Below are 12,586 nucleotides of genomic sequence, written 5' to 3' on the forward strand. Positions count from 1 at the left end.
ATCATGGCTGATCCTCTATCTCAATACCATATTCCCGGTCTCTCCCCATACTCCTTGATGCCTTTTGTATCAAGAAATCTATCTAACTCCTTCTTAAATATATTCAGTGACTTGGCCTCCACAGCCTTCTGTGGTAGAGAATTCCACAGGTTCACCACCCTCTGAGTGAAGAAATTTCTCCTCATCTCAGTCCTAAATGTCCTACCCCGTAACCTGAGACTGTGACCCCTCATTCTGGACCCCCCAGCCAGGGGAAACATCCTCCCTGCATCCAGTCTGTCGAGCCCTGTCAGAATTTTATATGTTTCAATGAGATCCCCTCTCATTCTTCTAAACTCGAGTGAATACAGGCCAAGTCAACCCAATCTCTCCTCATATGACAGTCCTGCCATCCCAGGAATCAGTCTGGTGAACCTTTGCTGCACTCCCTCTATGGCAAGCATATTCTCTGTTAGGTAAGGAAACCAAAACTGCACACAATACTCCAAGTGTGGTCTCACCAAGGCCCTGTATAACTGCAGTAAAACATCCTTGCTGCTGTACTCAAATTCTCTTGCAATGAAGGCCAACATACCATTTGCCTTCCTAATTGTTTGCTACACCTGCATGTTTGCTTTCAGTGACTGGTGTACAAGGACACCCAGGTCCCTTCGTACATCAACGTTTCCCAATCTATCACCACTTAAATAATACTCTGCCTTTCTGTTTTTCCTTCCGAAGTGGATAACTTCATATTTATCCACATTATACTGCATCTGCCATGTATTTACCCACTCACTCAACTTGTCCAAATCGCCTTGAAGCCTCTTTGCATCCTCCTCACAATTCACGATCCCACCTAATTTTGTGTTATCAGCAAACTTGGAAATATTACATTTCCCTAGCATTTCTGGGACGTTATTTGTGTCCTCTCCTGGGAAGACAGAACCAAAGTATTTGTTTAATTGCTCTGCCATTTCCTTGTTTCCCATTATAAATTCTCCCGTTTCTGACTGTAAGGGACCTATATTTGTACTGTTTGTACATATTGCGCCAGACAAGTACCAGGCAATCACCATCTCCAACAAGAGAGAGTCTAACCACCTCCCCTTGACATTCAACAGCATTACCATTGCCGAATCCCCCACCATCAACATCCTGGGATCACCATTGACCAGAAATTTAACTGGACCAGCCATATAAATACAGTGGCTACAAAAGCAGGTCAGAGGCTGGGTATTCTGTGGCGAGTGACTCACCTCCTGACTCCCCAAAGCCTTTCCACCATCTACAAGGCACAAGTCAGGAGTTTGGTGGAATACTCTCCACTTGCCTGGATGAGTGCAGCTCCAACAACAATCAAGAAGCTCGACACCATCCAAGGACAAAGCAGCCCGCTTGATTGGCACCCCATCCACCACCCTAAACATTCACTCCCTTCACCACCGGCGCACAGTGGCTGCAGTGTGTACCATCCACAGGATGCACTGCAGCAACTCGCCAAGGCTTCTTCGACAGCGCCTTCCAAACCCGCGACCTCTACCACCTAGAAGGACAAGGGCAGCAGGCACATGGGAACAACACCACCTGCACGTTCCCCTCTAAGTCACACACCATCCCGACTTGGAAATATATCGCCGTTCCTTCATCGTCACTGGGTCAAAATCCTGGAACTCCCTTCCTAACAGCACTGTGGGAGAACCTTCACCACACGGACTGCAGCGGTTCAAGAAGGCGGCTCACCACCACCTTCTCAAGGGCAATTAGGGATCGGCAATAAATGCTGGCATCGCCAGCGATGCCCACATCCCATGAACAAATAAAAAAAACACACCTCCTTTTCTCCCATTATTTTATTTATTTAATTAATCAATTTAGTTAATCAAATTATTTACCTCATTTAATTAGATTAAATTAAGTTTAGTTTTTAAAATGTAGTTATATGCTATTTGTTAATGTAAAACTTAGCCCACGGTCACTACCAATCACTTACCTGCCTCACCTGTAACGTCACACCACAGTTTTCTCTTGTTGCTGGTCTGCTGCTGCTTTTATCCCCGTTATCGGTCTGCTGCTGCTCAGGTCCGCCGCTCTGCAGAAAAAGTTAGGAAAAGCAAGGCAAAGCAGCACCTCCTTCCCCCACTTCACGGAACTCCCACTCTTACTAAACTCTCAAGCTGTATCACTCTGTGCCCCTGCACTCAGTGCCAGTTACACTCACAGGCCCCTGTATTTCTACTGGTCGTGACTCAGATGAGTCAGCACTGCTCTGCTACTGTTTCAGGTACCAGTTTAATCTAGCTAACCAATTAATTAACTACAGTAGCTCTCCAGTAGGAGAGCTTGCTTGTTTGTCTCTGCTTAAGCCTGACAGAAATTTAAAGTTTAAAATTGAACTTAAACAATTGATAGCAATTTACACAAGATTTTAAAAGAAATTAACCCTTAAACTCCCACACTTACCAAACTCTCAAGCTGTTTCACTCTGTGCCCGCTGCACTCAGCCATCTTGCTTGAACTCTAGCTCGTCCAAAACTCTGCAAATCACATCCTGTCCTGTAGCAGATCCTGCTCAAGTATCACCCTGTTTTTCACCAACTTCCACGTCTCTCCATTGCCAATGCATTGACTTAAAAATCTTCCCCCACTGTGTTGCCGCTTCTAACCTTTTCAATGTGTTCAAGCCCTACGCCTCAACTCGCAACTTCTGTTCTTCCAGCTCTAGATTGCCATGCATCCCTCCTCCCTTGAATCCACCATGGGTGCCAGAGTCTTCAGCCATCACTCCTTGCCCTCTGGAACTCTCTCCCTAAACTCCTGCCCATTGCTATCTCTCTCTCACCTTCAAAAGGCTCTTCGGAGCCTACTTCTTCAAACGTGCCTTTAGTCACTTCACCTTCAAGAAAGAACTTGCATTTATATGTTACCTTTCATATCTTCAGGAGATCCAAAAGCATTTTACAGCCGTTACAGCCATTGAATTACTTTAAATGTAGTCACCGTTCTTTTGTAGGCCAACGTGCCAGTCGTTTTGTGCACAGCAAAGTTCCACAAACAGCAATGAAATGAACGATCAGTTAATTTGTTTTTGGTGGTGTTGGTTGAGGGATAAATATTGGCCAGGACACTGGGAGAGTGTCTCTACTCTTCTTTCAATAGTGCCAAGGGATCTTTTACATCTGCCTGACAAGGCAGATGTAGCTTCAGTTTAATGCCTCAGCCAAAACCTAGCACTTCCAACAATGCAGTGCTCCCTCGGTACCACACTGAAATGTCAGCTTAGATTATGTGCTCAAATGCTGAGGTGGGGATTGAACACACAGCCTTCTGACTCAACGATGAGAGTGTTACCACTGAATCAAGACTGACACTAACTCCTCTCCTAATTCTTGCTTGGTATCCATTCCCCCTCCCACCTTTTTTTGTGAAACACTTTGAGACAATTTGCTATGTTGAAGAAGATACTGTATAAGTACAGTATTAGTGCTGAGAAATAAACCAGGGGAGTAACTTTGAACTTTGGCGGGGGCGGAAAACTGGCAGAGTTGGATTGGAATGCCCATTATACATCCCTTCAATGGAAACGAAAATCTGGTGGGGTGTATAACGAGCGGCCGATCCAACAATGCCAGTTTTCCACCTCCGTCAAAGTTGCCCCCACTTTCCATTGCAGGCATCAAGTGTCAGCTCCAAGCTTTCAAATCAGGCCCTGCAGAGTTACAGGCAAGAGCCTCATTAATCTATGCAAATTGGGGTCCTTTGTACAGCATTTTAGTGATGCAATTTTCGTGTTCCAACTAAAACTAGTCCCTGCACAAGTCCCAACCAGTGGAACTCAACTATCCTTAAAGGTTCCAACTCAGGAGCATAGGAATTGCTAGACGAAAGAAGGTTCATCTAGTTCACCTTCTACCATCTACACATGATACAACAATAATGGAGTTGTTGACTAACAGAATCAATCTCTATTGATTAGTCTACAGCAGACCCAGATATGATGCGAGGAAAACCCCAGTGGTGAAGAGCTTTGGGAACCATTGGTCCAAAGTCACCTGTTCCTCCCAAATTTTTGTGAAGCCAAGAAGAGCAATAATGCTCCTCCTGGTCCCACCTGCTGCAGTACTCTCCGCAGCCTCACCTCCCTTCCTTTAATTAAATACTGCCAGCTTGGTTCCGCTGAGGAGCCGCTGGTTCCCCCCCAACCACAGGATGAGCTGTCTGTCAGCATTCGAAATGTGTAGGCCGAGAATATTTTAATGAGGCCTTGACCATGAAAGTGGTTCAGGCCTCCAAGGAAATTCATCGAGCAAGTGGTGGACTCACTCCACTCGATGAGTGGGATCACATAACAATCGACCCCTCATGTTCATAGTGACTGTGGTGAACTTAACAGGCTTAACCAAGCTCAGTCACCAGACATGAAGGAGGGCACATTGAAACAAGATGACAAGGAGGGAGTGACAGAAAGTTAAGTGGGAAAAATTCACAAGTGAAAAGGGATGCACTGTACAAACTCAAATTTCCCAGCATAGAGCTTTACACAGACAGAAAATCATGTGGGTTTTGCATCGTGTGCATTGATCTGTGTACCCAAAGTCCTGATACTTACTCCCATCGCACAAAACTGTGCTACGAACGCCAAATCATAAAATTTTCTCCAAGTATTCAGTAGCTAAAACGTCAAGTGATGCAAACCTGATAATGAAATTGTCCATTTGCTTTCAGGTACGTTCTGCTACAAGAAAGAGGTGGCATCGATGGCAAGACAACCATGCCCTCAGAGTACGAGTTGCACGGGCTATGTCCATACCAACCTCACCCACAAGGATCAGCTTTCACAGCATAAAACAGACAACAGGTGTCTGACTCTACAAGACAGAACAGGCTTTTTTTTTAGTTTTTCACTCTGTTTTCCTTCAACACTGAGGTGATTTGTTTGTTTGTGGATTGCTGTGCACATTTAAAACATGCAACGGTGAACAAGAGAAGTCGAAGGTGCAAGACCCACCACTTGGAAACGAAACTGGAGAGTAGAAGTGAGGTAGACCGCAATTGTCCTTCCAGCATGCAGCACAGAAATGACAGAGCAGGGAGCGTGAGGCTGCATTAATATCGATCCTGTGGTGACTGAGATGTCTTTTACAGCTCAGCTTAGCTCTTTCCATAGTCCAGCTCTGATTTAGGGAATGTCACAATCTCAGAGCAAGAATGAAGGCTATCTCAAAGCTTAAACCTTTCAGCTTTCATCTTTTACCACCAATCTCTCGTACAAATACCTGATTTCCCGCTAAAAAATCACCTTGAATTGTCAACTGGGAATCTATAGAATAAGGAGGAGGCAGAAGAAAACATATCTTGACTTCTGGTGTCACCAGGAAGAATCCTCAAGGCTCAAAACATTAATCCACTGAAAGAAGTTTTGAAGGAATGATGATCTATTCCAACCCCATGCCATACAACAAATCCTATCCAAGCTGCCTGCTGGATGTAGCAAACTCCATATTTAAAAAGGACACCTAATCTGTCAAATGACATGTGTCCAGCAGTGAAATGAGATAAAACCCTGTTTGGTGATACGTACAGGGCTAAAAGAATTTGTTATTAAATCACTGGCCCAGAACCAGGAGAAATTGAAAATGGACGGATCATTGGGTTCCATGAACCAAGAAGGATCACACTGTGCATCACATACGCAGTGCTAACTACAACATGTCTTGCTCTAACAATAATACTGCAAGAAGACAATTTCTAATCTATCTAATGGGTTTTATTTTGATGAATAGCAGAATATTGTAGACCATGGCTGGTTAATGATCAATTGACCCACGTGAGTCAGTATTTGGAGTTGATCTGTTGATATTTCTGTTCCAAGACACAGTATCATTAGATTCTTCCAGCCCTGGCACACCCACATCTAGAACCCATTTTTAACAGCTATTGGCCTGTTCACAGTGTTGAAATGGAGATGATCGACCGTACAGAACTGATCCACAATCAGCCCACTCAAAGTTGAGGCCTAGCCAGAACTATCAGACCCTGGTTACCAGCAGCTTGGAAGTTGCACGAAGCGACCACACCAAGCGGGTTATCTACTACTGGTAGCTAACTAGATACCGAAAAATATAAGAATCACCTGTGAATAAAGATTACCCACCGTACAGCCATTCCCCAAACAAAGTGACTATTACAAAGGGGGCTCATGTCTTATCAAAACATCTTGTAATGTGAGCTTTGGTTTCTCATTTGCAGTTTAGTGTCATTTCCTCTTTGAGTGAAGTATCTAACCCCAAACAGTTAGGCAGTGCTACATGTTAAAAGTGGCTTGTTATATATAATGTTAACAATTGTGACAATATCTGCACCGAAAAAAAATTCAGGATATTTACGCATTATTTATATTTATAGCATATTTTCATGAAAAGTTGTTGGATGTTGCAAAGGTTAAAACTGAGTCCACTATGATCATGGTGACGATCCGGATTCTTTCCCCTCAGTCTGGTTCAGTAAAAATTGAAGTCGAATACATTTTAAAGCTCAACACAACTTTAATAGCAGGGTTCTTAGTCTGCAGCATTGATTTGGACTCCTGATAGAGTCCCTCTATGCTGGCAGAGCAAGAACAAAAACATACAGAAATCCACACATTTTTATACAAATCAATAGGGTTGGAACATACTTAACGAGGGTCAACACCAATCATAAGCCGGGCACAGGTTGCCATGCGAGGTTACATTATTGCCGGCCAATCATAGATAATCATGTGCTGACCATGTTGCTGTTAGACATCAAAGGGGATACTTCCTCACCTTCCAACCTGGAATGTTCTTCCCTGTTCCTTATCTCCCAACCTGGAATGTCTTTCAACTTTGGCTAAGTTCGTTACCTATATTGATCTGCCATAAACATGGAGACATTCAGACCAGTCCTTGAATCACATCAAAGACTCTACATTGCTAAGACCATGCAAACCTGCTGACTACGCAAACATATGGCCCAGCAGGAGGCCAGGCCACCTGTACCAATCTCAGTTACTAACTAATTAACCCTTTCTAACCATTTTGCATTCTGCTTCTTTGCCACATAGGCATCTTAATATTTTACCGAAAACTGACCACGTAGGGATTCTCAATGGCACGTTAGGGATTTACATGCTACTCATCCAGTGATCCACATGGAAATCGCCCAATTTCCATTCAAGCTAATTTAAAAGAATGAGTTTGACTTTAAAAACTGCAATCACTCTTGCTCTGCTATCCGACTGTGTTGAAATTAGGACTCATCACCCAGCTTCTACTCTCTAACTTTCTTTCACAAGACCTCAAGTTGTGAAACTGCTTCTTTCACTCAGCCTTCCCATTCTCCTCCGTTTGGGATCTCCCGTTCACTACTTTTTTAAATTATCTTCTCTTCCTATCGTTTTCTGTCCTGGCCAACATTTCTCCCACAACCAGCCCATCAAAAACAGATCAGTTGGACACTAATCTCATTTGGCCTACTCCTCCAGTTCCTATGTCCCTATTTGCTGTTTGTGGGATCTTGCTGTGCATAAACAGGTGCCATGTCTGCCTACAAAACAGTGTCCATGGTTCGAAAGTAATTAAGTGGACCTGAAATGCTTTGGGATGTCCTGAGGATGTGACCAGGAACTATATAAATGCAAGGTCCTCCTTTTCGGTCTTGGCGCTGTCTGGCACTATGGTCTTTCACCTAGGTTTCTCAAGTAAAAGAAAGATCCTGGCTGGGCAGTTAAATCAAATGATTCACAGTGGCAGAATATCATGTTTCCATACCAGGGAGTATTGGGGGGGGGAGGGAGGGGTTTGGGTTGAAGGAAGTGAACAATTTGTTAAAATGTTTGACCTTCCTCTCTATTCCAAAAGAAATTAAAAGGTCATGTTTGATGGTGGCCTGCGTGATGGGCCTCGGCCCTTCTCCAAGTTTTACCAAAACTTACTCGAAAATTTACTGTAGGCAACTGGGTACTCTAGAAACATAATGTTCATCATCCAATGTAAACTCCATGAACACTGGAGGAACAAACTTATAGGTGGCATATAAGCCAGGGAATGCTGTTGGTAGCTGCTTAAGAGAGATCCTATTGAAATGCCCAAATTGTTTCATTCTGCCTTTATGAGAATTTACAATGCTAGAAGCAGAACATTTTGGACTGTGTGTAACCCAGATATTCTTATGGGTAAAAAATGTCCAAACTGCAGCTTCTGGGCCACATGTGACCCCCCGAGTCATGATCATCTGACCCTCAAAGCCCAGGAAACTCAGTCCAATTTGTGTTTAAATTTCTTAATTGATGATTTGCCCTGTTTGAATTTCATGGACCTGGAGGGCTGTTCTTAGTACTGGATAAATAGATGGACAAATCCTAAATTAGGACAGCAAGATTGTTAGCATCAGCAACTTGAGATCAATTGGAACATTGATTTAAACTTTATACATGGCCCTGAGGCTCTATGGTACACACCCATGCAGCCTATGGAAATAACATGCTGTCACACCCCTCTTGTAGGGCTGCTTTGATTACACACTTTCATAGGTTAGTTCCTTGAAGAGAACGAGGGAGCAAGTTGGAAAATTTGACCTTTCTCGCAGCCTTTATTGAACATGGATCATGACTGAACTTAGAACTGCTCGAAGCTAACACTTCCAGATAGATAAGATTCAAATTACAGTGAAATAGTGAGCTGGGCAGTGAGTATGTCCGGTTTAATTTAATTTCCTGAATCTGTGTTAAAATTCAGCCCAGACTGATGGAATGAAAGTTTCCACTCTCTTATGGTTGTAAGCGCTCAATGAAATATTTGAACAGTAGCCATAAGCACAAAAATATCCATAACCTGATACTAAATTGGCATTCACTCATAAGAATGGTTATGTGGGTAAAGAAAATGTCACGCTGACACAGTAAGGAATGTTGTTATGGCATAATTTTGGGGCATCGTAGAGGGTACTTTACTCTGCATCTAAACTGTGCTATACCTAGCCAGGGCATTCTTGATTTCCGTCATTCGGCATTAAAAATTACAATCTCTCATCTTGATGAGTATAAAAGACAGTGGTAAGATACCCCAAAAAGGCTAATGGAATGTTGACCTTTATCTCAAGGGGGTTGGAATACAAAAGTGAGGAAATGAAGCTTCAGTTGTACAGAGTCTTGGTCAGACCCCATCTGAAGTACTGCATTTAATTTTGACCACAGCACCTCAGGAAGGATATATTAGCCTTGGAGGGGGTGCAGCACAGATTCACCAGAATGATACTGGAGCTTAAAAGGTTAAATTATGAGGACAGGTTGAATAAACTTGGCTTGTATTTCCTTGAGTTGGGAAGGTTGCGGAAGATAGAAAGATGATCTAATTGAGGTGTTTAAAATGATAGAGATAACGATAGGATAGATACCGAGAAATTATTTCTTCTGGTAGGGGAATCCAGAACAAGTGGGCATAATCGTAAAATTAGAGCTAGACCACTTAGAGTGAAATCAGGAAGCATTTTTTCACACATTGACCATTGGAATTGGTTGTGAGCATCTGGAACTCTCTTCCCCCAAAAGGCTGTGGATGCTGGGGGTCAATTGACTGAGATCCATAGGTTTTTATTAGGGGTAAGGATATCAAGGGATATGGAGCAACGGTGAGTAAATTGAGTTTAGGTACAGATCAGCCATGATCTATTAGAATGACATAACAGGCTTGAGAGACTGAATGGCCTACTCCTATTCCTATGTTCCCTAATTGTATGTTTCGCCCTGCAAAAGATTTGAAAAATATTTAATTATATGGAATTGAACAAATTGTGGCTGTGTTTTTTTAATAGAATAATGAATAGGCTCAAAATAAACTCTAAAAATAAGAAAGGATTCATATGGTGTGATCTCACAAAAATACATGCATAAAAAATCAAAAGAAAGAACTTTGACTAAAGGTTGAATTGTTGACAATGTTATTGCAGTACCAAGAAGTATTCTGTCACACTCCAACCTGTGTTATTCAATATAATCCCCTACTTTCTTAAAATACCCTCCATGCTGACCCAGTCTAGGGTATGGTACCACTGGTTCAGTTGCCATCCAAGTGGATAAAATTATGTGTGAGTGTCAGCAATTGAAAATCTATTGAATTCTTGGCCGTTATCCAGTGGCTGCTGCTGGAAATTGCACTTGTGTGGATATTGTTTTCACCCAATATCCACACAAGTGCAATTTCCAGCAGCAGCCACTGGATAACGGCCAAGAATTCAATAGATTTTCAAGATGGCAGCCAGATACATTTGGACAAATGTGAGAGGTCACTCACATGACATATTAGCAAAATGCCCTTGTCAGCTGTGATAATCTTGAATTAAATTATATGACTCATACCAAGTACCTCACCTAAGTGACTGTTCTTCACCTTTCAGAATAGACAGTAAATTTTGATGGCTATTTAACTATGGAAAGTATCACAGCTAAGCCTGATCCTATTCCAGTACATGTGTGCACTTTCCAGTATGAATTTTTGGACAGTGATCAGGGACATGGCTGATTTTAACTCGTCAAAAAGAATTTGAGGCCAATTGTACCACCTCTATTGCAACCGTAGCTAAGATCAACTAACTCAATACAGACCAGGAATTGGACTTGGGACTTTCGTGCTCTGGGTGGCTTAATTGTACAAGGGCAATGGCAAAACTGAGACATTAGAAGATTACTCCATTCTGAGATCATTCCTTGTGCTGCATAGTTGCTTTGCAATTACACAGAGCAATGAAGATTTTAATACTGCTTAATTAATGTCAATCTTCATTCATGTTTTATGGTTTCTCCAACTGACTTGCTTCCCATAGCTCTTTCTGATCAATTTTTATTCCACCGGTTATTTCAGTCTGGCTGCTGTTGTCTATCTGGATGTCAAAACTGTCCATACATAATCCATTATTTCCAAATATATGGTCTAACGGTGGAGTATGCAATACTACCCAATTACTGTGATAATGCAGCAGGTGTTCATATCCACCATCAGATACCTGGAGATAAAAGTGTTAATGCAGAAGGATGGTATATATGGTCTGGGACTCTTGAGCTTATCACAGCATGTGTGAAGTAACATAATCAATCCAGACAGAAACATTCACTATCTGGAATAATGGAGTGTCTGGATAACTTCTATTAAATTGGCCAGCTAAGGTTGAATGTATTAGTGATGCAATACATTAAGGCACAGAATTGAGTGATCCCGCGTTCCCTTAAAGTCATCGCTAAAGTCATCATCAACCGTCAGGTCAAGTTTACAGAGGAACATAGGAGCAGGTGTAGGCCATTCAGCCCTCGAGCCAATTTTAAAATTCTTTTCTCATTCTAAATAGCTTCCCTTTGTCACCGTTCGTCCTTTGATTTCGAAGAAGACGGCCAGAATATCCTAATTTTTTACAGTGAGTTCTCTGATGAGTCCTATTCTTGCTCGGAACGAGCATCCGTAGATTGAACAGTGGACATACCAAGTTGGAAATCTCGATTTTATTGGGCAAGACTTCCTCAGCTGATGTTTACATTCAGCATCAGCAATGTGACGGGCCTCGTAGTAGGAGGTGTCTTCATGGATGGGTTTCTGCCAGGCCTTCCTATCTTGAGCAAGTTGTTCCCACTTATGGACTTCTATTTTTCACTGTTTCACCATCGCTTTTACATAGGAACAGGAGTAGGCAATACAGTCCATCGAGCCTGTTCCGCCATTCAATTAAACCATGGCTGATCTGTACCTGAACTCCATTTACCCACCTCAGCTCCACTGCTTTTAAGCAGTCTTTATATCTCTTTTGCTGACCACCACAAAATCATTTCCCAATTGTCAATGTGCCATAAAAGATCTTCTTCGGAATTCGTTCATCAGACATTTACATCACTTGACCTGACTATCATAGCTGTGCCTTCATGATCAGAGCATCTTTGCTTGGCATATTAGCTCTTTTAAGAACTTCCATGTCAGGGATCTTGCCTTGCCATCTGATCTTTATTAGTTGTCTCAGGCAGCTTAGGTGAAAGTGATTTGGTTTCTTAATATGGCATGAGTATGTTGTCCAAGTTTCACAGGCATAAAACAGGGTTGTCAGAATGGCAGCCCTGTATACTTTGAGCTTGGTCTGCCTCTCTTGTCCTAGAGGTGTTCATGGAGCTAAGCTGCCTTCGGCGATTCTGTAGGATGCTTCTGTATTGATATGGACTTCTCTAGACAGGGTGCTACCCAAGTATGTGAATCTGTCCACAGCCTGAAGCATATGATCGCCAGTAGTGATGATTGGTGGAGTGTAGTCCTTGCCTGGGGCTGGATGGAAGAGTGCCAATGAATACTCTCCTGTCCAAAACAGGAACACCTTCCCATATGTAATACAAAGCTATAAATAACCTTGTATCATGCTCTGGGTTTGTATAAAGTTCCACATTTTTGGAAGGCGGTGGGGGCGGGGTGGGGGGGGCAGCATCGTCTTGCTAAAGGAATATTTTGAGCCTAAAACTACACCTGGGTTCATGGCTATGCATATCCAATAATGCAGAAGTCCCCATTTCAGAGGTGTGATCTAGGGTTCTGGAACTATTTAGAAACCTGCTTAGAAGTAG

At 42.6% G+C, this 12,586-nt stretch overlaps 1 protein-coding gene across 1 annotated transcript in view; it reads left to right on the forward strand.

Annotated features, from left to right (window-relative positions):
• Nucleotides 1-7,625, forward strand: part of LOC137311712 (corticotropin-releasing factor receptor 2-like) — a 165,203-nt gene extending 157,578 nt beyond the window's left edge. Inside the window, exon 12 of the mRNA XM_067978757.1 lies at nucleotides 4,705-7,625. Within this exon, the coding sequence (XP_067834858.1) occupies nucleotides 4,705-4,845 (141 nt within the window). The 3' untranslated portion in view covers nucleotides 4,846-7,625. The remainder of the gene's footprint in view (nucleotides 1-4,704) is intronic.
• The last annotated feature ends 4,961 nt before the right edge of the window (nucleotides 7,626-12,586 follow it).

Source organism: Heptranchias perlo, chromosome 3, assembly GCF_035084215.1.
Source record: "Heptranchias perlo isolate sHepPer1 chromosome 3, sHepPer1.hap1, whole genome shotgun sequence".
NCBI lineage: Eukaryota > Metazoa > Chordata > Chondrichthyes > Hexanchiformes > Hexanchidae > Heptranchias > Heptranchias perlo.